The sequence below is a fragment of the Callithrix jacchus genome, chromosome 17, assembly GCF_049354715.1.
Source record: "Callithrix jacchus isolate 240 chromosome 17, calJac240_pri, whole genome shotgun sequence".
NCBI lineage: Eukaryota > Metazoa > Chordata > Mammalia > Primates > Cebidae > Callithrix > Callithrix jacchus.
The window spans coordinates 69,109,338-69,133,071 of NC_133518.1; the positions used below are offsets into that span (position 1 = coordinate 69,109,338).

Below are 23,734 nucleotides of genomic sequence, written 5' to 3' on the forward strand. Positions count from 1 at the left end.
CTTCCGTAATGTATAGGGCTGTAACATACGCAACAAGAGAATTTAATACGATATCATTTGACATACTAATCCAATGTCACCTCACACGATGTCATCACACATACTTGGAGGTTGACTAAGTCTGCCAGATAGTTATCTTGTACTTTTAAAAAATGCCATAGGAAGCTTTTCGCATAATTAGTTGTGTTCCTGCCTTATCACCTGCTCAAGTATAACCAGACGGTGAGCAACCCAAGAATTCTGGTGTTTCCAAAAATTCAGATTTAAGGCCAACTTTGAACTTTACTATTTATAAATCATATATTCAGCTGCTGAAGTCACCACAAACTACAGATGTGCTTTGTTACAAGGCACATGCTTAATTTAGGAAAAGTAGATCCCTTGCTTGCTTTTTTTTTTTTTGTTAAAAAGTTTCTATCATATTTCTGAAGTCTATGCTATATGGCTTTTAAACAGGAATTAAGATTGAAAACAAAACAGCAGGGTTAAGAAGGTCAGATACAATTATTCTGACCATCCTTTCTTCACATAAGCCTCCCATATTATTAGGATTCTTAAATAACCTAATTTATAATTCTCAATCCATTCTCAAATAGCCAAATGATTTATTTATTTGCGATGGAGTCTCGCTCTGTTGCCCAGACTGGAGTCCAGTGGTGCAAATCTCGACTCACTGCAACCTCTGCCTCCCAGATTCAAGCAATTCTCCTGCCTCAGCTTCCCAAGTAGCTGGGATTACAGGTGCCCATGCCCACCACCATTCCTGGCTAATTTTTTTGTATTTTTAGTAGAGATGGGGTTTCACCATGTTGGCCAGGCTGGTCTCCAACTCCTGATCTTAAATGATCTGCACATCTCAGCCTCCAAAATTGCTGGGATTATTGGCATGAGCTACCATGCCAGGCCTAGCCAAATATTCAAATAAGTATGTGCTGACCCTTGAAACATAAAAGAATCTGATAAAAAGCCTCAGCAGTTTAAAGTGTCAGTTCTTTTTTTTTTTAAGTTTTATTTTGTTCTTAATTGAGATACAATAATTATCTATTTATGGGATACGATGTGATGTTTCAATACACATAAATTGTTCAATGACCAAATCTGGGTAATTAGCATATACCTGTTATTTCTTTGTGGCAAGAACATTGAAATCCTCTCTTCTAGTTTTTTAAAAAATATACAGTACATTATCATTAACTATATTCACCCTCCTGTGCAATACAACACTGGAATTGATTCTTCCTGTCTAACTGCAGCTTAGTATCAATTGACCTACCTTTCTACATCCCACCCTCCTCCCCAGCCTCTGGTAACCAATATTCCAACTTCTACGTGCCAGCTTTTGTGCCATATATAAAAATAGGAATGCTAATAACACAACTTTTAAAGTAATTTTTAAAAGAGCCTCAGGACAGTTATGCTGGAAACTCTCAATGGGACAATAAAAGGTGAAATGTTTCTTTCAGCAAAATGGTTCTTGCTTCAACTACTGTGCAAAACTCCCAGCCTTGAAAATGACTGATCCGCAGGGAATCCTAGCTGAGTTACCTGACCTACCTGTTGAGCAGAAGCCCCAGCGAGCTTCCTCTCTGAGACTTCATTAAGCTGCGTTCAGCACAATTCAAAAAGGTTATTGATACAAAGAGGAGTTTCTCCTGGAGGATCACTCCTAAAAGATCAGCAACTAGTTACTGAGAATACCTGAATAACAAGAATAAGCTTTCAAAGAAGGAGTAACCATTATTTTACAGAAATAGAACGAAGTGACACCGGAGTTATAAAGTCGGCTTGGGGAATTCTGCACAAGATGTTTAAACAAGTAATGGGCCGGTTCTCAACCTGCGGCTCTGATCCAAAGAGCCTTAAGGGCATCACCCACTCTGAGATCAGGGTAGCCTCTTTGAATCCCTGTTTATAGAGTAGCTGGCTGCAGGTGAGAGAACTGGGATGATGCTGTCCTTGTTCCCCTCCCCCCACCCCCCTTCCCCCGCCCTCCCGAAAAGAAGCAAAATGATCTTTTTTTTTTTTTTTTTTTTTTAAACATGGCAGGTACTTCTAGTCTAACTAGGGAATCCTGCAGCAGTTCGCCAAGCCGTAAAATCTCCATACGCATTTATTTCACAAACCTCCATTATGCCTTAGCACGGTTCTTCGCCCTTTACATAAGTTAACTCATTTGATCCTTATAATAAATAATAACCTTTTAGGTACGGAAAAGAGTGCAAAAAAATCCATGAAGATCGGGACTTTCTACCCACCCCAGCCGCTTTGCAAGGAAATAACCAAACTTCTAATCCCCAGGTCGAAAAGCAAGGAGATTAAAACCCAGACTGGAAAGGTTAAGGACAAAAACCGCAGGCGCGCGGAAGCAAGTCGTTACCGTCCACAGGGCCCTGGCGGTCCCAGTCGCCGCTCATCTCGACTCCCCCACTCCGCGCTGCCCCGGGCGCGGCTTCCGCAGTCTGGGCGGCGACTGGTTGCTGAGGCAGCGCCCCCCGGGGGACCGGCAGGTGCACCGGGCAGCCTCCGAGCGCACACCAGTGCCAAGTGAGGGACGAGGGCAAGCGCGCTCCTTTCCCTTTGCGATCCGAAGCTCCAGTGCCGCGGCTCTCTGCTAATATTTAGAGCGCTGCTGGCTGCGTTGCCACAGGCTTGACCCAGGGCCAGGGTCTCTCCTCCTTTGTGGGGAAGGGGTGGGAAAGTGTGTATGACCCTGGGTAATCAGGGTAGGATAAGGCTGGGTGCGCCTCTACGAGCCCACCCAGGATACAGGCTGGGTGGGCAGATGAGTGGCTCTCGGCCAGGTGACCTTTCCAGCGTCCAGTTCTTCGGAGTAACCACTTAGCAGAGCCTCATCCACCCAGAGGAGCCCCAGGCTAAATATGATGCCTGCACCAGGTCATCAGCTGAGGGAACCTATTTTAGGGCAGCTGTGGTGAACAGGATCCCCTATCCATTCATTCAGCTCTGCCCTGACATTTAAAAGTTCTACAAGCAAATACTTCTCCACTTTCAGTTTTGTGTGTGTGTGTCTGAAATTTTAAGTGTGGCAAAGGGAAATGGTATGGGGTGGTGGGCATGTTGTTACCTTATAGTAATGAGCAAAAGGAGGTGGTAAAAGGTAAAATATTGTAAAAGGCTCGGTATTTGTCTGGTCTTTGGATTAAAATTTTCTCACACTGTATTTGTTCCAGCAAGCCTTTGGAATTTTACTTTCAGTCATGTTCCTATTGTACATCTAAATTTAATTAGTGAGTGCAGCTTTTTTGTCATTCCTCCAACAGGCTTTGTGTTTAAAGTTAAATTCCCTTAGGCGCTTTTAACTGAGGCTGTCGATGTGATAGAAAGAATCAGTTAATGCCATTTCAAGCACATTTATGACAACTACATTTTTGGAGCTGCATTCGTTTTCCAGATCTCTCAATGGACTGAAAAAATCCTGCTTTACATTTGCAAATGCCTAGTGTCACTTCTTAGCAGGTGAATTTTTTCCTCTGGTAAGCATAATTGTAGTTCATATTAGTGAAGATAGTGCAGACCTTTCTTCCAAATAAGAATAGATTAGTAACTCCGATTGTTGGTATATTAGAAATAAAGTCAAGACCCTGCAGATAAATTTCATAGACTGTAAGTTTCTGAGAACCCCACATACTCTTTTGTATCCAGTCTCACCAGAAAAATCAGATCTATAACTTTAAGAGTTAACCTTCTGTAACGCTATTAAATATAATGAAAGAAATGCAGTAATGTGTTGATTAATGATGGGGATACATTCTGAGAATGCATCCCTAGGCAGATCCATCGTGCAAACAACCTAGAGGTATTTACACAAACCTAGATGGTAAATTGTACAACACACTTAGGCTGCATGATATAGCCTATTGCTCCCAGACTACAACCCTTTACAGCATGTCACTGTGCTGAATAGTGCAGGCAACTGTAAGACAATAGTAAGTAACTATGTACGTAAACATAGAAAAGGTACAGCAGAAGTACGACATAAAAGATAAAGATAAAATAACATGTTACATCTGCATAGGGCATTTACCATGATTGAAGCTTGTAGGACTGGAAGTTGCTCTGAGTAAGGCAGTCAGTGAATATTAAGTGAGAATGAAACCCTAGGACATTACTGTACACTACTGTAGAAACACTGTACCTTTAGGCCATACTAAGCTTATTAAAATATTTTTATATTAAAATATTTTTCTTTAAATTAATCCTAGCTTATTGTAATGAATCTAAAAATGTTTCTCTAAGTGTTTTAAGTTGGTAAATTTTTGACTTGTCAATGCAACTTAAAACACATTGTACAGATACACAAAAATATTTTTATATTCTTATTCTACAAGCCTTAAGGTTTACTTAATTGTTTACCTTTTTAGTTAAAAACTAAGACACAAACAAATATATTCACCTAGGCTTCTACAGGGTCCAGATCATCAATATCCTTGTCTTCTACCTCCACATCTTGTCTCGCTGGAAGGTCTCCAGGGGCAATAACACACATAGAGCTGTCATCTCCTATGATAAGGATGGCTTCTTCTGGAACACCTCCTGAAAGACCTGCCTGAGGCTGTTGTACTGTTACCTTTAAAAAAAATATATCTCTTCTCTTCCTCTTTCTTCCTCTCCTTTACTTATTTTTTTTTTTCTTTCCTTCTCTCAAAAAAAAAAGAAATCAACTTGTAAACCTCTAGATCCAGGTCGGCAATGTCTCTTTCATTGCTTGCTTTCCTTTCTTCCCTTCCCTCCCTTCCTTCCTCCCTTCCTTCCTCCCTTCCTTCCTCCCTTCCTTCCTCCCTTCCTTCCTCCCTTCCTTCCTCCCTTCCTTCCTCCCTTCCTTCCTCCCTTCCTTCCTCCCTTCCTTCCTCCCTTCCTTCCTCCCTTCCTTCCTCCCTTCCTTCCTCCCTTCCTTCCTCCCTTCCTCCCTACCGTCCTTATTCCCTTCCTTCCTGCCTTCCTCCCCCCCCAAAAAAAAATATATATATATATATATGTATGAGGATTGCATTATAAAATAACTTAGTATATAGTTAATATAGTATGATAAATGTATAAACCAGTAACGGTTGTTTATTATCAGGGATTATGTGTTGCACATAATTGTGTGTGCTGTACTTCTATATGACTGACAACACTAGGTTTGCTTCCACCAGCATCACCACAAACACATGAGTAATACATTGCACCACAACATCACAACGGCTACAGCGTCACTACGTGGGAGGAAACTTTCAGCTATGGTAATTATACTCTTAAGGAACCACCATCATATATGTGGTCCACAGTTGACTAAAACAGTATTAGGCAGCACGTGACTGTATACACCCCAGCAAGTTTTTCACTTTTGTTTTTCTTAGCATTTAAATAAGAAAATCCTCTCCACTCCAGTTCAGGATAGTGACCAGTGGCAGCTGCTGCTAAATTTCATATTTCTCTTTACCACAAAGCAGGGCCTGCAGGGGCCACAGTCAATTTACAGACCTGGACAAAGACCCGCCCCCCAAGCAGGGAATATACCTTTCAAATTTTCTTAGATTGAAACCAGAAACGGCCCTATCGTGCACCTCTTACTGACTTATTTCAACTATCACATTTATCCCTGTAACAAAGGCATTGTCGAGTAATTGAAAAATATAATACACGTTCCCTGTGCCAGACACTAAGGATTTTGAGACAAATCCTATCCTCAGAGTTCAGTATAATTGAGAGAGAGATGCTTAAAACCAGCTAACCTTTCTTAGATGTTTTATATTCTGTGAAAGATAAGGGGTATTGAGGAGCCACAGCTGAGGGGATGGCTAATTCTAACGGGGATATTAAAAAATGTCTCCAACCGCAAGTGACCATTTTGAAATACTAGAAAAATTCACTAATGATAGTTTGTCATGTACTGTGAACTAGGTACCCTCCCAGATGTTTTCCATACATTCCCTTTTATAATCCTTGTAAGAATAGGAATTATTATTGTCCCATTTTGCAAGTGGACAAACTGAGAGTCAGATTAAGTAACTTCCTAAGAATCCAGAAATGAAGAGTTTCAGAATCAGAACGGGAATACAGCTGTCTGCGGTTTAAAAGACTGTTTCCCATCTCTACAGTGCACTGCATTGATCAGCAAAGATACTTTCTACAATCCTTGTAGTATAAAACTTTTCACGTAAACCTTTTGCAAAAAGTCTTGCAAGTAAAAAGAAAAGCCACGTGGTGTTGCAGGAAGCTGGACTACACCCAGGCAGTCACAATTCCCTCACACAGGAAACTCCACTTGTCGTGACAAGATAGAGCACACAAAAGGCTCTTTAAAAAGAACTCGGAAATCAGTATCCCAGGCAGGACTGCTCTGGAAATAGCATTAATTTATAAATGTATTCATTTGCTGGGCATCTATATTAAACACTTTTTATGGAAGCTAACTTCATCCCAAAAACAGATTTTGAAACAATTTGTTGTTTCAACAACAAATTTCATTCTAATTGCCAAGGAATTAGAAATGTGCATGAAGAGAAAGAAAAAAGGGGGTTACTTCATGCCAAGTTTATTTAAAGTTGAAAAATATGCCTTTTGCTGAATAGAAAGTGAAAGAAGATCCCAAGGTTCTATTCCAATGAGAAAGTCTCTACCAGTTACATCTATCCAAGAGGTCCTCCAATTTTTGTGGGTCTGGAAATCTGGAGGCATACTCAACAAAGAGGCAGCAAAATGCAATGATTAAGAATCCACTGGGAGGCCGAGGCGGGTGGATCGTGAGATCAAGAGATCGAGACAATCCTAGTCAACATGGTGAAACCCCCGTCTCTACTAAAAATACAATCCTAGTCAACATGGTGACTAGGTTATACTGTTAACCCCGCTTTACAGATGTGAAGTCTTAGGTTAGTTTTATCACTTGCTCAAGTTACTCGCTCATTGGATAGTATTGGACCGACTCAGTATTGAGTCACCATTGACTGGACTGGTCAGCATTTGAGTGTAGTGTTTGACACTAACGACTGGATTCTTTTTTTTTTTTTTTTTTTTTTTTTTTTTGAGATGGAGTTTCGCTCATTACCCAGGCTGGAGTGCAATGGCGCGATCTCTGCTCACCGCAACCTCCGCCTCCTGGGTTCAGGCAATTCTGCCTCAGCCTACTGAGTAGCTGGGATTACAGGCACACGCCACTATGTGCAGCTAATTTTTTAGTAGAGACGGGGTTTCACCATGTTGACTAGGATTGTATTTTTAGTAGAGACGGGGTTTCACCATGTTGACCAGGATGGTCTCGATCTCTTGATCTCATGATCCACCCGCCTCGGCCTCCCAAAGTGCTGGGATTACAGGCTTGAGCCACCACGCCTGGCCCCAGTTACTGTATGTTTCAAGCTGAGCTCAAAACTTCCAGGAAACATCATTTAGGTTACAATCTTTTGCACACTTTGATGCTAAACACCTGAATAGGAACACAGTCACTTCACAGAGCTCTAGGCCAAGAGAAAGAAAGAGCTTAGCAATTCACAGAAGCAAAAGTGGGAAGGTGGAGGAGAAAAAATGAGAAAAGGATCTAACATGAACTGCTTGCAAACCACCTAAATCACATTTGCCTATCCTAAGACTGGTTTCACAGCAATCAATTGGGAGGATATCAAGGCCACACAGGCTTGACTAAAGGTTGGTAAAGATGGAAAATCAGACTTGGCAGTTAAGCAAGAACCAAGCTCTGGAAGTTCCAAAAATAGGAAGCACAGCAAGTAATCTTTTATAGGGATGAGTCTGGTGAAGGGCCCCCTTTGTCCCATTGCTGCAAGAAAGCCCCATTGCTACCTTCAGATCCTATCTCAAGTACTCAGAGAATCCAGTTTTTTATTTATTTTTATTTAAATTTTAAGTTCTAGGATACACGTGCAGAATGTGCAGGTTTCTTACATAGGTATACATGTGCTATGGTGGTTTGCCTAAAGGAGGGGTCAATAGGTGAATCCAGTTTCTTTGTATCACTTGATCAAATCAATAAGGTGTGTGTGCCTGATTACCCATGTCATGCCTGGATCCAAGGATAGACACAGGATGAATCTCCTCCCTTTGGCTTCCCTGGGTGGTAAAGTGGCCCCACCATTATCATTCTCCAGGAGGGACTCACACATGTAGGAAGGAGGGTTAGCTGCAGGACATCAAAAAAGAGACATATCAACCACAGTATCTTAATGAGCCAAGCGGTGTTGAGGACTTGGCATGTAATATTCACCATGACCCTGAGAATCAATCATTGTAACCATCATTCTATAAATTAAAAATTAGGCATTTATCTAAGAACCCATAGCTAGTAAGCAACTGATCTGGGATTCTAACTTAGGCTCATGGATTTGAAAAGCTCTTCCTTTTGGCAATTGGTGACACTACTCTCATGGTTTAGTTTATCTGGATTTGACAATTTTTTTCTTTTTTGAATCTGCCTCGCTGGGTCTAAGGTCAAGGGATTTGGGGGGATGACAATGCGATATTCAAGGCCATTTGGCATGGAACATTGTTCTTGTAGCTAGTAGGCAATGCGGACACCTGATGGTTATTTTTCCAATGATCAGGCACTCATTCAAATAATTCTTATTGAGCTTTGATGTGAAAGGCACTGAGCTAAACGTGGCACATGAATAAGTCATGGTTCCTTAGAGAACTGACAGGGGAGATTGATATGTAGACAGTTAAGTCACAATACATTGTGTTACATGCAACAATAGAAGCATGCACAGAAAAAGGTACAGAAGCAGGGCTGACCAGGCAGCTACTTGGACCCCTTTAAGTAACTTTTCTGGAAGTTTTGTCAGAAAGGATGGGGTTGTGCTCAGTAACAAGTAAGTCCCCAAATCAACTAAAATTTATTTCCCACTCCTGCTAAATGTCTGCTATGCATCTTCTGTACTTCATTGCCCAGCCGGGCCCTAGGATGCTGAAGTCACCTCTCTCTGGGCAGGCTCACTTAAGAGAGGGAAGAGTAAGCAAACCATACCCTGATTCACACACTGTCTATCCAGAAAGAATACTCATCATTTCTGCCTATAGTTCATGGGATAAAGCAAGTCACAGGGCCAAAACTGACACCAATAGGACAGAAAATAATGATGATCTTCTCCTAGGGAGGAGCAGCAAGTGTTTATAAACAAAAATATAGTCCACCACATGAGCCATCTGTGAGAAGGGAGCAACAAGAAAGGCCTTCCCAGAGAGCAGAAAGGTGAAGTGTCCTGTGGAAGGTAAGATCTGGGTTTATCCTGGATTCAAATCCAGTTTCTACTACTTACTATTGTGTAACCATTGGAAAGTTACCTGAATTAACTAAACTGCCATTTCCATTTCCTCAGCAGTAAGTGTAAAATAGTACCTATCTCATGGGGTTCTTGTAGAGAGAATAAGTGAAACATTTAGCACAGTGCCTATTGCACGTAGTACATTCTTAAATGTTAATTAGCATGAAAAGCTAATATTTTAGCTGAATTTTGAAAAATGAATACAAGTTTCCATGCAGATGGGATTAAGAAAATAAGGTAGAATACTAATTTTCCAAGCAGAGGGGGCACGTATAGCCCAAGCATTGACCCCTGACCCAGCACCAATAATTGAGTCAGTACTTCCTGGAAGGGTTAAAGTGGGGAGAAAAGGATGTTCAGAGATGAAGGTAGGGAAGAGAACAGGGCCCAGGCCCTGAAGGACATATAGGCCATAGATACAAGCCTAGATTTTCTCCATTGGCAGTGGAGACCCAAGGAAGAGTTTTAATCTGGGGCAGATGGAGAGAGAGAGTAGCATCATGGAACATGCCATGAGGCAGGAGTGAGGACAAGGTGAAGCCAGGAGTGGGGACTATGCTGTGTAATAATCCAGGTGAAAGGTGGCAAGGGCTGCCAGCAAGGCAGGGACAGTAAAAACAGAGAAGGGTCTGACAGAAGGTAGTGTCCGAGGAGTGTGCCAGAGCTGTGGGGGTACCAGGGTTTCTTGCCTTTTCCACTGCTGAAGCCCAAACCCAGAGTGGCATGAGGCGCAACGCATAAGCAGTCGTTGAGTAAATGCATCAGCAGGACTTGTGTTGTGAGCGGATTCAGAATGGTGGGAGAACCGGATGGGGTATCTTTTCTCTCAGTATGTTCCAGATTTCTCTAATTATTGGACTCACCCAGGGTAGTCACTAAATATACAGATTCCCAGCAATCCCTCAACCTAGTACCTCCATCTTTTGATGAGCCTTAAAATCTCTTAAGAAGAACTACTGATTACTGGTGAGAAACGAATGATTAATTTGGCAAATTCTGCTAAACTGATTATTAGTGGTCAAAAGGGACAAGGGTGCTGGGTATGTCAGTGAGGTGCCATGATGCAATCTGGGATTGGGCATTCATTCTTCGGTGCTATTTAGAGATGTTTCTAGGTGTCATATTCATATTCCAGAGCACTTATACTAGGTTAGTGATGTCATTTGAAGAAAACAAATGTCTATATTATAAGTTACATGATTTCCACCTGTTATTACCCTTGGGTAACATACAAATCTTTCTGAAGTTCCCCCACATTGGGATCGTATCTTTGGGCTAGTGAGAAAGGCAGTGGCAAAACCTCTTCTAGAATATTACTTCTCAGAGTGTGCTCTGCAGACCAGTGCTGATCTGGGAAGTGCTCAGAACTGGCCCATGAAAGATAAGAATAAAAATTGAGGCCGGGTGCGGTGGCTCAAGCCTGTAATCCCAGCGCTTTGGGAGGCCGAGGTGGGTGGATCACGAGGTCAAGAGATCTAGACCATCCTGGTCAACATAGTGAAACCCCATCTATACTAAAAAAAAAAAATACAAAAAGTTAGCTGGGCCTGGTGGCGCGTGCCTGTAATCCCAGCTACCCAGGAGGCTGAGGCAGGAGAATTGCTTGAACCCAGGAGGCGGAGGTTGCGGTGAGCCGAGATCGCGCCATTGCACTCCAGCCTGGGTAACAAGAGTGAAACTCCGTCTCAAAAAAAAAAAAAACAAAAATTGAGGTGAGTCGTTTAGACACTACAAGAGAAAACACCTCAGTACTGCTGACGTCTTGAACCTGATGACTGCGGTGGGAGCTTTCCTGTGCATTGGAGGGTGTTTAGCTGCATCTCTGGTGTCTTCCCACTAGATGCTAGTAGCACTCCCCTCCCAGTTTTGACAACCAAAAATATCTCTAGATAGTGGCAAATGTTCCCACAAGACAAAATGTCCCAGGTGAGAACCACAGCTTTATAACAATTTAATAGAGTAATTTTATGCCTATGAATCTAATAATAGGAAAAGAAAATTGCATCGTTTGAGTTCTTTAATTTCATTTTCTAGTAATTCATTATCATATTTTGCTCTTAATTCATAGTTTTTTAAATAGCCCTTCCCTATATATAGCTTAAGACACACACAGAAAGTCACTGTAAAATACAGAAGTGGTCCTTAGAAGAAGGGGTACAACCTGGACTATCATCCACTGCCATAGTCAACATTACAAGATGACTTATGAGGAAATTAGCCTTTACTTTTATTTTATTTCTTTAACCCATCGAGGGAAAGTCTCTAACATTCCCACTATCACTAGAAAGAGAGAAGCAACCAGCACTAGGTTCTCCATTCTCCACTGAGAATATGTCGTTCTTCTTTCCTTTCCCAGGAGAGATGAAAATTTGCTGGAGGGACAGGTGGGGAATAACGTAGAGGTAAACTGTGAAAACCTTTGTATGAGAGAAAGCCCTAGGCAAGAGGTCATGAACTGCCTAACCACAGGTTAAATTTAGTCTGCAGACAGATTTTATTTGTCTCGCATATTGACTTTTTAAAAATTAATTACCAAACTACTTCTCATAAAAATCTCGATTGCCAGCATCTCTTGAAAGATCAGAGTCTTTGGCAACACTGGGCCTGCCTTATGTCACGATGTCAATCACTGAAGCTGAAAAGCAGCCCGCCATCCTCAGCCCTCTTCTGTCCACTGACAGCTCACTTCCCGGTCCATGTAGGCTTGCAAGTTGGCAATTTCTTGGCAAGGCCAACAGATCATTTCATCTAGACACTTGGGGAAATGGAGGTGTCAGAGGATTTGGCCTTTGAGGATAGAACATGGTAGAACCAGGGACTGTCCAAATCCAGGACAGGGCAGGTGAAAGGCTCAACTGCTTGCAGTTGCTAGACAATTTGGTTCCTGGATCTTGGAGGCAGGTCAGCTTCAGACGGGACTAGCAATATGGGCACCTCTACAGGTGGATAAAGATTGCCTGAGCCTGATCTTACTGTATTAATTGCAAATTCAGTCATGAGACATGACTGCCTTGGCAGCAGTGTCCCTCATTAGCTGGTGTGCAGGATCTTCTCCCATCACTATTTGGTTTTGTAAGATTCAAGGAGTCTCCAAAATTTGATTGCTAGACAATGTCTAACTAACCTGTCACATGAGCACTCAAACAATGGACCTTAGGAAAATAACGAACAGTGACCTTGATTGCCCTGAGTGCCGAGGAGAAAGAGTCATCTGTTAGGAAAACCCTTACTTGGTATCTACTATGTGCAGGCTTTGAGGTTCCAAAGACAGATGAAACAAATCAGTGTTCCTCACCCTATGATGCTCTTACTGAGGGAAGTCAGCTATGTAAAAAGATAATCAGGACACATTGGGTGAATGCTATTTCAGAGGACGAACCAAACCCGGGAGCGGCCAAAGCATGAGTAACATCTTCTCTTCCTGGAGAAGTTGGGGCCTCCTGGAGGAGATGGCATCTCAGCTGGGCTTTGCAGATTTGGTGGGTTTATTAGATAAAGAAAAAAAAATAAAGTATTGCAGCCGAAGGAATCAGCTTGGGTAAGTAAAGAGGGCTGGAGGCTGACTTAAATGAGTAGCAATTTCGTGTGGCAAGAAGAGTGTGAGTAAACAGAGTGGTAGGGACCCAAGAAAGGGGTGAGATCAGGTCAGTTCATGTCCTCACATCAAGGTGACTGGAGCTGGTTGGTTGCATGAAAATTCAACAGTTATGTGATCTTATCAACTTTGTTTCTTTAGAGATGAAATCTGATGGCATATTAAAGATAGACTGGGCAAGAAAAACTGGAGGCAGTCACACTCTGAAGCTTGTTTGCAAGCCTGAACTGAGGCAGTGACAGTAGTGAGACTTTCTCTGGGAAGTTCAAGACTTGCATTAAAGATGAGGTGCGAGAGAGGAAGGCGCTTTTTGTCTCGGGAAGATTAGGTGGTTGATGAAACTCTTATCAGAAATGAAAAAGAAAACCAGCAAAGAGCATGTTTAAGGCGATGTGGTAGAGAGTGAGTTGTTTGGGACAACTCTGAAACAACTGTTCAAAATAGATGTATCCAAAACGTGCCGAAAGTGTTAGAGCAAGAGAGGAAGAAAGATGCTAGACAGAGATTTCACCAATGATTGATGAAGCCACAGGAGTGGCTGAAAGTGCCTGAAAGAAAAACAATATCCAGGACAGAATCTTAGGGAAACTTCAATTTAAGGGACAAACACAAGAGAGGATAGGACAATAAGGAAAAGAAAGGACAATGAGAGAATTGGGAACATGAAGACTGACTAGAGTGATAGAAACCAGGGAAGGGTGTTTCCAGAAGCAGTCAACCCTGCAGGTCTCCTGCAGGACATGCAGAAAAATATCCACAGGATTTTACAATTAGGAGGGCATTAGAGACCTTGGTTAGAGCCACTTCAAAGGAAGAGGGGTGCCAAGAAGCCAGAATGTAGTAGGCTGAGGCATGCACTCAGGGTTGAAGTGTGAAGATCGTTATGCTACCGGAAAGTGGTCCTGATACTGACACCAAGAGAGGGTTCTTGGGCCTCGCCTAAGAAATAACTCAGGGTGAATCCATAGAGTAAAATAGCAAGTTTATTAAGAAAGCAAAGGAATAAATATGGCTACTCTATAGGCAGAGCAGACTTGAAAGCTGCTGATTGGCTGTTTTTATGGTTATTTCTTGATTATATGCTAAACTAGGGATGGATTATTTATGAGTTTTCTGGGAAAGGGTGAACAATTCCCAGAACTGAGAGTCCCTCTCCTTTTTAGACCACATAGGATAATGTCCCGATGCTGCCTTGGCATCTAAAAACTGTTAGGACACTGGTGGGAGCATCTTTTAGCATGCTAATGCATTGTGATTTGTGTATAATGAGCACTGGGGATGGCCAGAGGTCACTTTCATCGCCATCTTGGTTTTGGTAGGTTTTGGGATGCTGACCTCTTTACTGCATCCTGTTTTATAAGCAGGGTCTTTGTGACCTGTATCTTGTTCTGACCTCCTGTCTCATCCTATGACAGACAGCTTAACCTGATGGGAATACCGCCCAGCAGGTCTCAACCTCCTTTTACCCAGCCCCTATTCAAGATGGAGTCGCTCTGGTTCAAACGCCTCTGACAGTAAGGTGGACTACTAATTCATAAATTTGATGTTAAAGCTAACGCAATAGGCTAGAGGCTGGAAGCAGGCTACCATTGAGGTATATTTCATCTCCGTTTGTCAGCCTTACTTGCTGGGGATGTCTTAAGCTTATTTGTAGAGAGGGAAAAGGCCCAGTGAAAAGAGAAAGGCTATAAACTCCTAGAGACTAAGGCTAAAAATCCTAGAGGATTCCAGGGCATGTTCCAAGTGAGGACTCTGGGAACGTCTGGGAATGAGAGGAAGACCACAAGCCCTGCTTTTAGGTGTAACGGGAGGAAAACTGACTTAAGGGAATGTCTCATGAAAGCCTAGTAATTCTTAAGGCCTGGCCATGGGAAGCATGAAAGCCCTCCCCCAGAACTTGAGAACTTCCCCAGTAGACTCATGAGGCCCCTCCCAGGAGCCACCAAATAAGAATCACTGGGAGAAGGGCCCCAGGACCTGCATTTTAAACCAGCATCCCAGAAGACCACCATGTGAGAAATGATAGAAAGTAATTACACACCCTCTGAAGCCAAGTTGCCTGGGTTCAACTTTCATCTCTGCCATTGACCAAATAGATGATGTTGGGAAATTTACTAAATCTTTCTGTGCCCTAGTTTCCTTCCTCTTTTGAAAAATGGGCCTGGTGGGACCTACCTCAAAGGGGTATTGGTGAGGAGTCATTGAATTAGTGTAAGTACAACAGTGCCTGGCACATAGTAAATACACAAGAAATGTGGACGCCTTGCTTTTATTCCACATTTTCTGTCAACAGTTCTCAGTTTATAGTATGAGCACGGATCACTTGGGGAAGTGCATTAAAACTCCAAACTTCGCTGCGGAAATTCCAGAGAACCTAATGAAATTGGTCTGAGATGGGCTCTAAAATCTATGTTTTAAACAAGCCCATTTCTTCACCCTCTCCTTGCCCCCCATAATTCTAGTGTCAGTGGGCACAGGACCACACTTCCAGAATCATTGTTCTGTAGGATGGCGCCCATTAAGCGAGCTGTGCCCTTGCTCTCAGCTTTGCCTACTTGCAGGAAGGTCAAGATGGCCCTCAAGCCTCTTCAGGCCCTCAGGAAACTGGACATTGAGAAGAGAAAGGACTGCCAATTGGAACTAATGATGAAGACTTTTAAAACAACTTTTGGTTTTGAAAACCTTTGACTCTGAAAGTATTTTCACTTAAATTAGACATTTGTCGGCCTTAATTGGTACTGGTGGTTTCTTGGGGGAAAAGCAATTTGGAAAGAGATACATGTGTACACGTAGGAACTAACTTTCAGAGACATGCAGCAATTTTTCTGGTGTATTTATAGCAGAGCCATTACTATGCGTGCTGACTTCGAAGGTAACATCACAAAAAACAAGAACAATAAAACCTAAAATGTAAATGAGCTCAGCAAACCAAGCACTTTCTTCCAATTGGGTAATGGTTCTAAAATTTTAACTTGGGTATTCAGCGCAAGGGATGGTTATTTACATAAATAAAAATAATGGAAAGAGTGACTGGAGGTGAAATTAGATTCCTCCTGGCAACTCCACGTAAAGAAGGGTAATTGAAAGGGAGTAGACAGGTGTCTGGCCTCCTGTGTGCAATGCAAATAAGCCTCACTGGCTTGATTTGTTTTCTTCCACGTTTAGATAAAGTACCATGAGTGCTGGCTTTAAGTTGGGTGAGACTGTTTGCAGGTGATGTCAAGGTGTCCTGGGTCCTCTTGCTGATGAAAAGCAGTGGCCAATACGGTCACCTTCTGTTCTCTAACCCAAAGCAGATTTATAGTTAATGGGGTTATCTGTATTTTTGATTAAAAAAAAAAAAAACACGTGATCTTTGCTGCTTACAAGGCCTTTAGACCCATTGACCAGAGGTTGCAAATGGGCTGTCTGAAGCCATAGCTGGCCTATGCAGGTTTCCTTCTTGGCCTGCATAATGTTCTTAAAATGTCTAAATAGTTGCCAGGGTTTTTCTCTTAATTGGGAGAATTCACATTAAATTCAGATTTCGAGCTCTTAAAAAAATGTCGTGTCATGACCTATATTCTTGCATAATTAGAATAAGCTGGAGCCAAGTAGCAACTGCTCCCTTTATATAGGAAATGTATTTTCTGCGATATCCTCTCTCATCAGTTTCTTCTGATCTATTCCCATCTGAAAAATGGGAATAGCAGTTATGCCTCTTTCATAGTTACTGTGATAAGCAAGGAAGTTGAGGTAGGTAAAACACTTAATGCCCAGCATTTAGCAAATGCCACAGTCTCCACCCAGCCCAATTGATTTACATTCCTGGCAGGCACGTAGTTTACATACATTTGCATTTGTGACCCTTGCTAAGTCTTGCAAATTTTTAAAAGTAGATACCAAAACAAGAGAAGGTGCAAAAGTTTCTAAAAAGCAAAGGAGTTTGAGGGTCTGTAGCACCTTTCTGCCAATAAAAAAAAAATAATAAAGCTGGCCCCAAGGAATTTAAAATCTGAGGAGAACCAGGACTACTTTGCTGAGGGGAAAAAATGGGGACAAGGCTGTGATGCTTTAGACTCAGAACGCTGTCTTTGTTAAACTTTATAGGGTAAGTTTGCAGCTTTAGGATTTTTCCTTTTTTATTCTTTATCTCTCCTCCTGTGGTTATGAGTAGTAAAAATCCTTAGAAACCCTCAAATAATTTGGCATGGGTTTGAGTTAGTATTAATAGATAAACCGTTCAAGACAAGATTGTGCTCCGAAAAAAAATACTTAGTAGGAACCATCAAGTGGCGGGAGTCGTGGGAGACACCAGCGGGGTGGCAGTCTGTCACCAGGATTGCTGCATCTTACTACACTGGGTATTTTCCACCAGTCTTCCCAGAACCGCCCCCCTCCACAACTTTCTCCACCTGCTTGGGGGTCCCCAGAGGCTAGCTTGTGTGGACTCTCACTGGCTTCCAAGACCTTGGGTGTCCAGCTAGATTCAGCCAAGGGGAGGCTTGGTGAGAGATGAGAGGCGAAAAGGTGAGGTTGTGTGTTTATTGCTGCGCTGCCCCCATCCCCCACCCTGCTTCTGTCCTGAGGCAGCCTGGCTGTGTCTCCCTACCCATGACCCAGGGCTCCTGCCAGGCAGCCCTCTCGAATCAGCTGCTTTCTCCGAGTTCTGGTATGTCCTCTCCACCCTTTTCTCCTTCAGGCAGGTCCAGGGATGGCAAAGTGTGCCCACTGTCACCAGACCAAGGAGACCACACCAAATTCAGGGCTTTCCTAAAGCCCACTGGCTCCTTTGAGAACCGTCCTTTTATTAAATTCTCGATGCTTTCAGCCCAGGCATGGGTTTCCTGCCAGGAGTCTGATAAAGTTATCTACCATATAATATCCATCACCACTTATACCCTGCTTGTGTTTAAGAACAGGGCTTTCGAAACCACCTATGCCATGTCCTTGTTAGTAAATTCTTGCATTTGATCCTGTTTATTATATGCTAAGCAAAATAATACAAATATAAAACCCACTTCCCATGGCATCCTCTGCAGTAGTTTCCTATGACTGTAAAAAATCGCCACAAACTTGGCAACTTAACACACATTTATTCTCACAGCTCTGGAGGTCAGAAATTTAAAATCGGTTTCACTGGGCCAAAATCAAGTGATCAGTGGGGCTGTTCTTCCTCCAGAGGAACTAGAGGAGAATCTATTTCCAGCTTCTAAAGCGACATTGCTGCATTCCTTGGCTCATAGCCCCTCCCTCCATCTTCAAAGCCAGCAGATTAGCATCTGCTTCAGTCCTCGGACTCCTTTCATCCGTCTTTGCAGTCACATCTCCCACTGCCACCTCCTTATAAGGTCACTGTGGTTACACAGAGGGTACATCAAGATGATCTAGGATAATTTCCCCATCTTAAGACTTCAGCACGATCACATCTGCAAAGTCCCTTTTGCCATATAAAGAAGCATTCACAAGGATGTTTCATGTCCAGGGATTCTGACATGAATATCTGTGGGGGTCATTATTCAGCCTACCACACCTGACAATTTACCTGAGCGGGAGTGAGGAAATTGACCAGGATGATTTTTTTCTTGAAGGACAGGAGGAAGCGCTAACACACACATATGACAGCTCTAACATTCTTCACACAGCCTCACAGAGCAGGAGTATACCCTTAATTCCAGCTCTAGAAATACCACTGTAAGTGCCAACTTTCAAAATCCATTCATGTATTCATTCTTCCATCTATTCATTTATCAGTCAACAGTCAAGTCTGTACTAGGTCCCAGGCACTGTGGTAGGACCTAGTACAGGTAGGTAAAATACATGCCCTCCTCTTAAGGGGATTACGATTCATGGTGATGGGTGATGGCAGGAAATGACCAGATAAGTAAACTAGAAAAATACTGTGTTTTGAATGCTGCTACAATGGAGGTATGACAAGCAATGGGAGGTGCTGCGTGTCCTTGAAGGGTGATAGAAAGTTAGTGGTTTCTTATAGTAATACCCTGTGTTTTTGAAAGATGAGCTGAAATTTGCTAAGCAAATGCAAAAGACAGTAATATTAAATAGCCTGGTGTTTTTGATGAAATGTGAATTTTTCTTGATGACTAGAGCACTGGTCATTCCATTTAGCTACACAATTGATTCCCCTGGGACTAGGGAGAATGATTAAATACAGATGACTCAGTTCTACCTCAGCTATTCTGCTTTTATTATAATCTGGGGTGAGTTTTTAAAAATAAGTATTGAAAAAAAATTGCAGGTGATTCGTTTTTGTTTTTTTGAGATAGGGTCTCTATTGCTGAGGCTGGAGTGCAGTGATGTGAGCACAGCTCACTGCAGCCTTGACCTCCTGGGCTCTCAAGCAATCCTCCTGCCTCAGCCTCCTGAGTAGCTGGAACCACAGGTATATGCTACCATGCCAAGCTAATTTTTCTGATTTTTTTAAAAATAAAGGCAAGGTCTCATTTTGTTGCCCAGGCTGGTCTTGAACTACTGGCCTCAAGCGATCCTCTGACCTTGGCCTCCCACAGTGCTGAGATTACAGGTGTGAACCACCATGTCCAGCCCCGGGTGATCTGAATGTGCAGCCGGGTTTGGGAATTGCTAGCCTAAAGCAGGATGAACAGTAAATGTGGAGACAAGAGACCAGCCGAGGGAGGGGTGTAAGCATGGCTCCTCAGAGTCGTGTGTCTTCCTAAGGGATGGCCAAGGAGAATCATTTGTTCTGTCTTTATTTTTTTGTTTTCAGTAGCGACTTCCAACAACCTCCTTTCTTGCTCCAGTGGCAGTTTTATGGCATTTGCCTCCAGGCTGCCTTGGCTTCTCATACGTTTATACAAAAGCGTTAGAGCTGGCTAGAATTGAACATGTTTAGGTGCTCCGAATTTAAGTAGCTGGAAAATGATTATGCTGTGTATTACACATAGGCCCACCACAGACTAGCCACATGCCCTTAGGCAAGGTCTTCTGAGGCTGATTCCTCATCTGAAAAATGGGGATAAATATGTAGAAACTCACATTTATTGGTGATTGTGATGTATAAAATACTTGTGAGAGAGAGAATCCTTAGAGCAGTGCCTGGCATACTGGAAGTCCTCAGGAAAGCTTCACCTTCTTATGATCTGAACTTGCTACTTAAAGGGAAGCTGGGGGGACTGCTGGAAACAAAAGGATATGATTATACAGAACAGTGACGCTCTAGTCCTCAAACACAGCCCCCAGTGAAGCAGGCCTCCCATACCCATGCCTTGGTGTCATCACCTCCCAGTGACTCTGGGCTGGCTCTGTGATTCACTTTTGACTGTAGAATGTGGCAGAAAAATGTTAAGCGAATGAAGACAGAAACAGACGAATTTTGCATGTTCTCACTCCTGTGGGAGCTAAAAATTAAGCAAATGGACTCACGGAGGTAGAATAGAATGATTAGCAGAGGCTGGGGAGGGCAGGAGGAATTGGAGGATAAAGTGAGTTCATTATGGGTACAAAAATAGAATGAATAAGATCTAGTGCTTGGTAGCACAATAGGTGACTATAATTAACAATAATCTATCGTATGTTTTAAAATGACTAAAAGGGTGGAATCAGAATGTGCCTAACACAAAGAAATTAGATAGATACTTGGGTGATGGAGACCCCAATTACCCTGATTTGATCCATTATACATTGTCTGTATCAAATAATCACAAGTATCCCATAAATATATATACCTGGTATGTATCTATCATAGTTTAAAATAATTTTTTTTTTTAATGGAGCAAAATTAACACTACGTAACTTCTGAGACTAGGCCAAAGGAGCCCTTCAGCTTCCATGGGGACTCTCGGAACACTCAGTCTTGCTTCCACTCCCCTGAAAGGGCTGTACTATGAAGAGGTCCAGACTAGCTACTTGAAGGCAGAACGGAGAGATGGAGATGTCTGGTCAGCCGTTAGTCCTTCTGGTCGTCCCAGCTGAGATGCCGGGTGTGCACGTGAGGAAGCCCTCTTGGATATCGTGTGCAGTGAAACTTTCAGACGACTCTAGCCTTAGCTTTCATTTGATCATGATCACATAAGAGTCTCTAAGCAAGATCTGCCCAGCTAAAGCTAGTCAACAAATAAACCTATCAAAGAAAAACATGTTTTTAAACCATGGAGTTTGGAAGTGGTTCATTATTCATCAGTGGATAACCACAAGGTAACAACAGTTCTCTTCATCCAACATTTTGTAAACACGTTATCTTACACTCGTGGGCATCTACAAGGAGCACTCGAGACAGGTCTTAGGTGGTGGCTGGCTTCCCTCAGAGTGAGCATTTCAAGAGTTCCAGGTGGAAGCTGCAAGAATTTTGACCTTGTACCACATCGACAGCCAAAAGTGAATCCTAGGGTCAGCCCAGATTCACTGGGAGGTGATGTCACTAAGGCCACGGATATGGCAGGCCTGCTTCACTGCGGGGACTACCTTTGGAGACGAGCTGTCACAGGAGCAGATAACCTAGACTGCCACTGCCCCCACGGTGTAAGGCCGCCTTCTTAACTGGCTTAATTGTTGTAACTTGCAGTCAAATGATTTTTCCATCCTTTTCGTTATATACACAGAAGAACATTGAGAACTGCTAAGTGAACTAATGAACAAACTGAATCGGAAGCTTTCCAGGCCTGAAGGACCCTGACTCCCAGCCTTGCTTTTGTTTGCCTGCTCTGCAGCTGATTAGGTCCTGCTGAGGCTCTGATTGCTGTTCAGGAAAACCAGGTATTCAGCTGTGTGGTCCATTGATACTGCTTCCTCTGCTATTGTCTGTAAAGCAAAGTTAAGGTCTTAAAGGACAGAAAAAGTGGCCTCTCTTTACATTTTGCTTTATGTAATCAGGAGGTTGTGTGTTTTGTAACTGCATTGATGAAATTATCCAAATGTCATGAAATCCGTGCATATCAGAGCAGTATGTTCTGGTTAAATGCTATTTGGCTGGGTTAGAATTATTCCCACCACACCTACCACATCCTGACAGGGTGAAAAACATTTTAAGATTAGTGTAATGACTGTTTCCTTTGGTCTAAGCCTTCCCCCCCCTAATTAATTGACTTTTTTTTTTAAGGGCAGTTTCAGGTTTATAGAAAAGCAGAAAGTATTTTGAAAAGAGCTTCCATATATCTTGTCTCCTTACCCCTCTCCTCAATTTCCCCTATTATAAATATCTTGGGGACTCGATGTGGTAGCGTTAATGCTGTAATTCTAGCATTTGGGGAGTCTAAGGCAGGAGAATCACTCGAGGTCAGAAGTTCCAGACAAGCCTAGGCAACGTGGCAAGTCTCCACCAACACAGCCTGTCTCTACAAAAGAGGAAAAAAGTCAGCAGAATATAATGGCTCATGTCTGCAGTCCCAGCTACTTGGAAATGGCTCAAACCTGCCGTGATTCTCTCATCTCAGAAAACTGAGGAGATCCCAGGAGTTTGAGGTAGCTATGATCATGCCACTGCACTCCAGCCTGGAGGACAGAACGGGACTCTGTCGTAAAAAAAAAAAATCTTGCGTTTGGTGAGGTATATTTATTACAATTGATAAGCCAAGACTGCCACATTATTAACAAGTTCAGTAGTTTACATTAGGATCTACTCTTTTTGTTGTACATTCTATAAATTTAAAAAATGTATGTTATGTATTCATCACAAATGTATGTTATATATTCGTCCCTGGCTCCAAAATCTCTTGCATTCTACCTTTTTCACATTTTAATGTCCCAGAAATGGAGATATTCAAATACCATAGATGGCTACAAGTAATGTAATGTGCTGTCTCCCTCCTCTTCCTCTCTCTCCTCCTCTTCCTCTCTCTCCTCCTCTTCCTCTCTCTCCTCCTCTTCCTCTCTCTCCTCCTCTTCCTCTCTCTCCTCTTTTTCTCTCTCTCCTCCTCTTCCACTCTCTCCTCCTCTTCCTCTCTCTCCTCCCTCCCCTGCCTCTCTCTCTCCTCCCTCCCCTGCCTCTCTCTCTCCTCCCTCCCCTGCCTCTCTCTCTCCTCCCTCCCCTGCCTCTCTCTCCTCCCTCCCCTGCCTCTCTCTCTCCTCCCTCCCCTGCCTCTCTCTCTCCTCCCTCCCCTGCCTCTCTCTCTCCCCTCCCTCCCCTGCCTCTCTCTCTCCCCTCCCTCCCCTGCCTCTCTCTCTCCCCTCCCTCCCCTGCCTCTCTCTCTCTCCTCCCTCCCCTGGCTCTCTCTCTCTCCTCCCTCCCCTGGCTCTCTCTCTCTCCTCCCTCCCCTGGCTCTCTCTCTCTCCTCCCTCCCCTGGCTCTCTCTCTCTCCTCCCTCCCCTGGCTCTCTCTCTCTCCTCCCTCCCCTGGCTCTCTCTCTCTCCTCCCTCCCCTGGCTCTCTCTCTCTCCTCCCTCCCCTGGCTCTCTCTCTCTCCTCCCTCCCCTGGCTCTCTCTCTCTCCTCCCTCCCCTGGCTCTCTCTCTCTCCTCCCTCCCCTGCCTCTCTCTCTCTCCTCCCTCCCCTGCCTCTCTCTCTCTCCTCCCTCCCCTGCCTCTCTCTCTCTCCTCCCTCCCCTGCCTCTCTCTCTCTCCTCCCTCCCCTGCCTCTCTCTCTCTCCTCCCTCCCCTGCCTCTCTCTCTCTCCTCCCTCCCCTGCCTCTCTCTCTCTCCTCCCTCCCCTGCCCCTCTCTCTCTCCTCCCTCCCCTGCCCCTCTCTCTCTCCTCCCTCCCCTGCCCCTCTCTCTCCTCCCTCCCCTGCCCCTCTCTCTCTCCTCCCTCCCCTGCCCCTCTCTCTCTCCTCCCTCCCCTGCCCCTCTCTCTCTCCTCCCTCCCCTGCCCCTCTCTCTCTCCTCCCTCCCCTGCCCCTCTCTCTCTCCTCCCTCCCCTGCCCCTCTCTCTCTCCTCCCTCCCCCGCCCCTCTCTCTCTCCTCCCTCCCCCGC

General features: G+C 43.6%; 1 protein-coding gene and 1 long non-coding RNA gene across 7 annotated transcripts in view; one reads left to right on the forward strand and one right to left on the reverse strand.

Moving 5' to 3' along the window:
• GADL1 (glutamate decarboxylase like 1) overlaps positions 1 to 23,734 on the reverse strand; it is a 287,535-nt gene that overhangs the window by 153,316 nt on the left and 110,485 nt on the right. For 2 of the 5 annotated variants that reach the window (XM_078354485.1, XM_008983954.5), the window contains exon 1: positions 2,378 to 2,597. The exons of 2 other annotated variants lie outside the window; for them this stretch is intronic. Coding sequence is in view for 1 of the 3 variants with exons in the window: in XM_008983954.5 (XP_008982202.1) it covers positions 2,378 to 2,414 (37 nt within the window). In the remaining 2 variants the exon portion in view is untranslated. Of the gene's footprint in view, positions 1 to 2,377; positions 2,598 to 4,414; positions 4,532 to 23,734 lie in introns of those variants that run through there. One more of the 5 variants, XM_035278807.3, reaches the window with a different exon arrangement.
• On the forward strand, positions 8,734 to 22,331 carry LOC118148970 (uncharacterized). Of its 2 annotated transcripts, none has more exons than XR_004736103.3 (3): positions 8,734 to 8,825; positions 9,108 to 9,224; positions 21,432 to 22,331. It is a non-coding gene; the product is annotated as an uncharacterized LOC118148970 (long non-coding RNA). The 2 variants fall into 2 exon arrangements; XR_013528914.1 differs by lacking the exon at positions 21,432 to 22,331 and adding an exon at positions 20,639 to 21,403.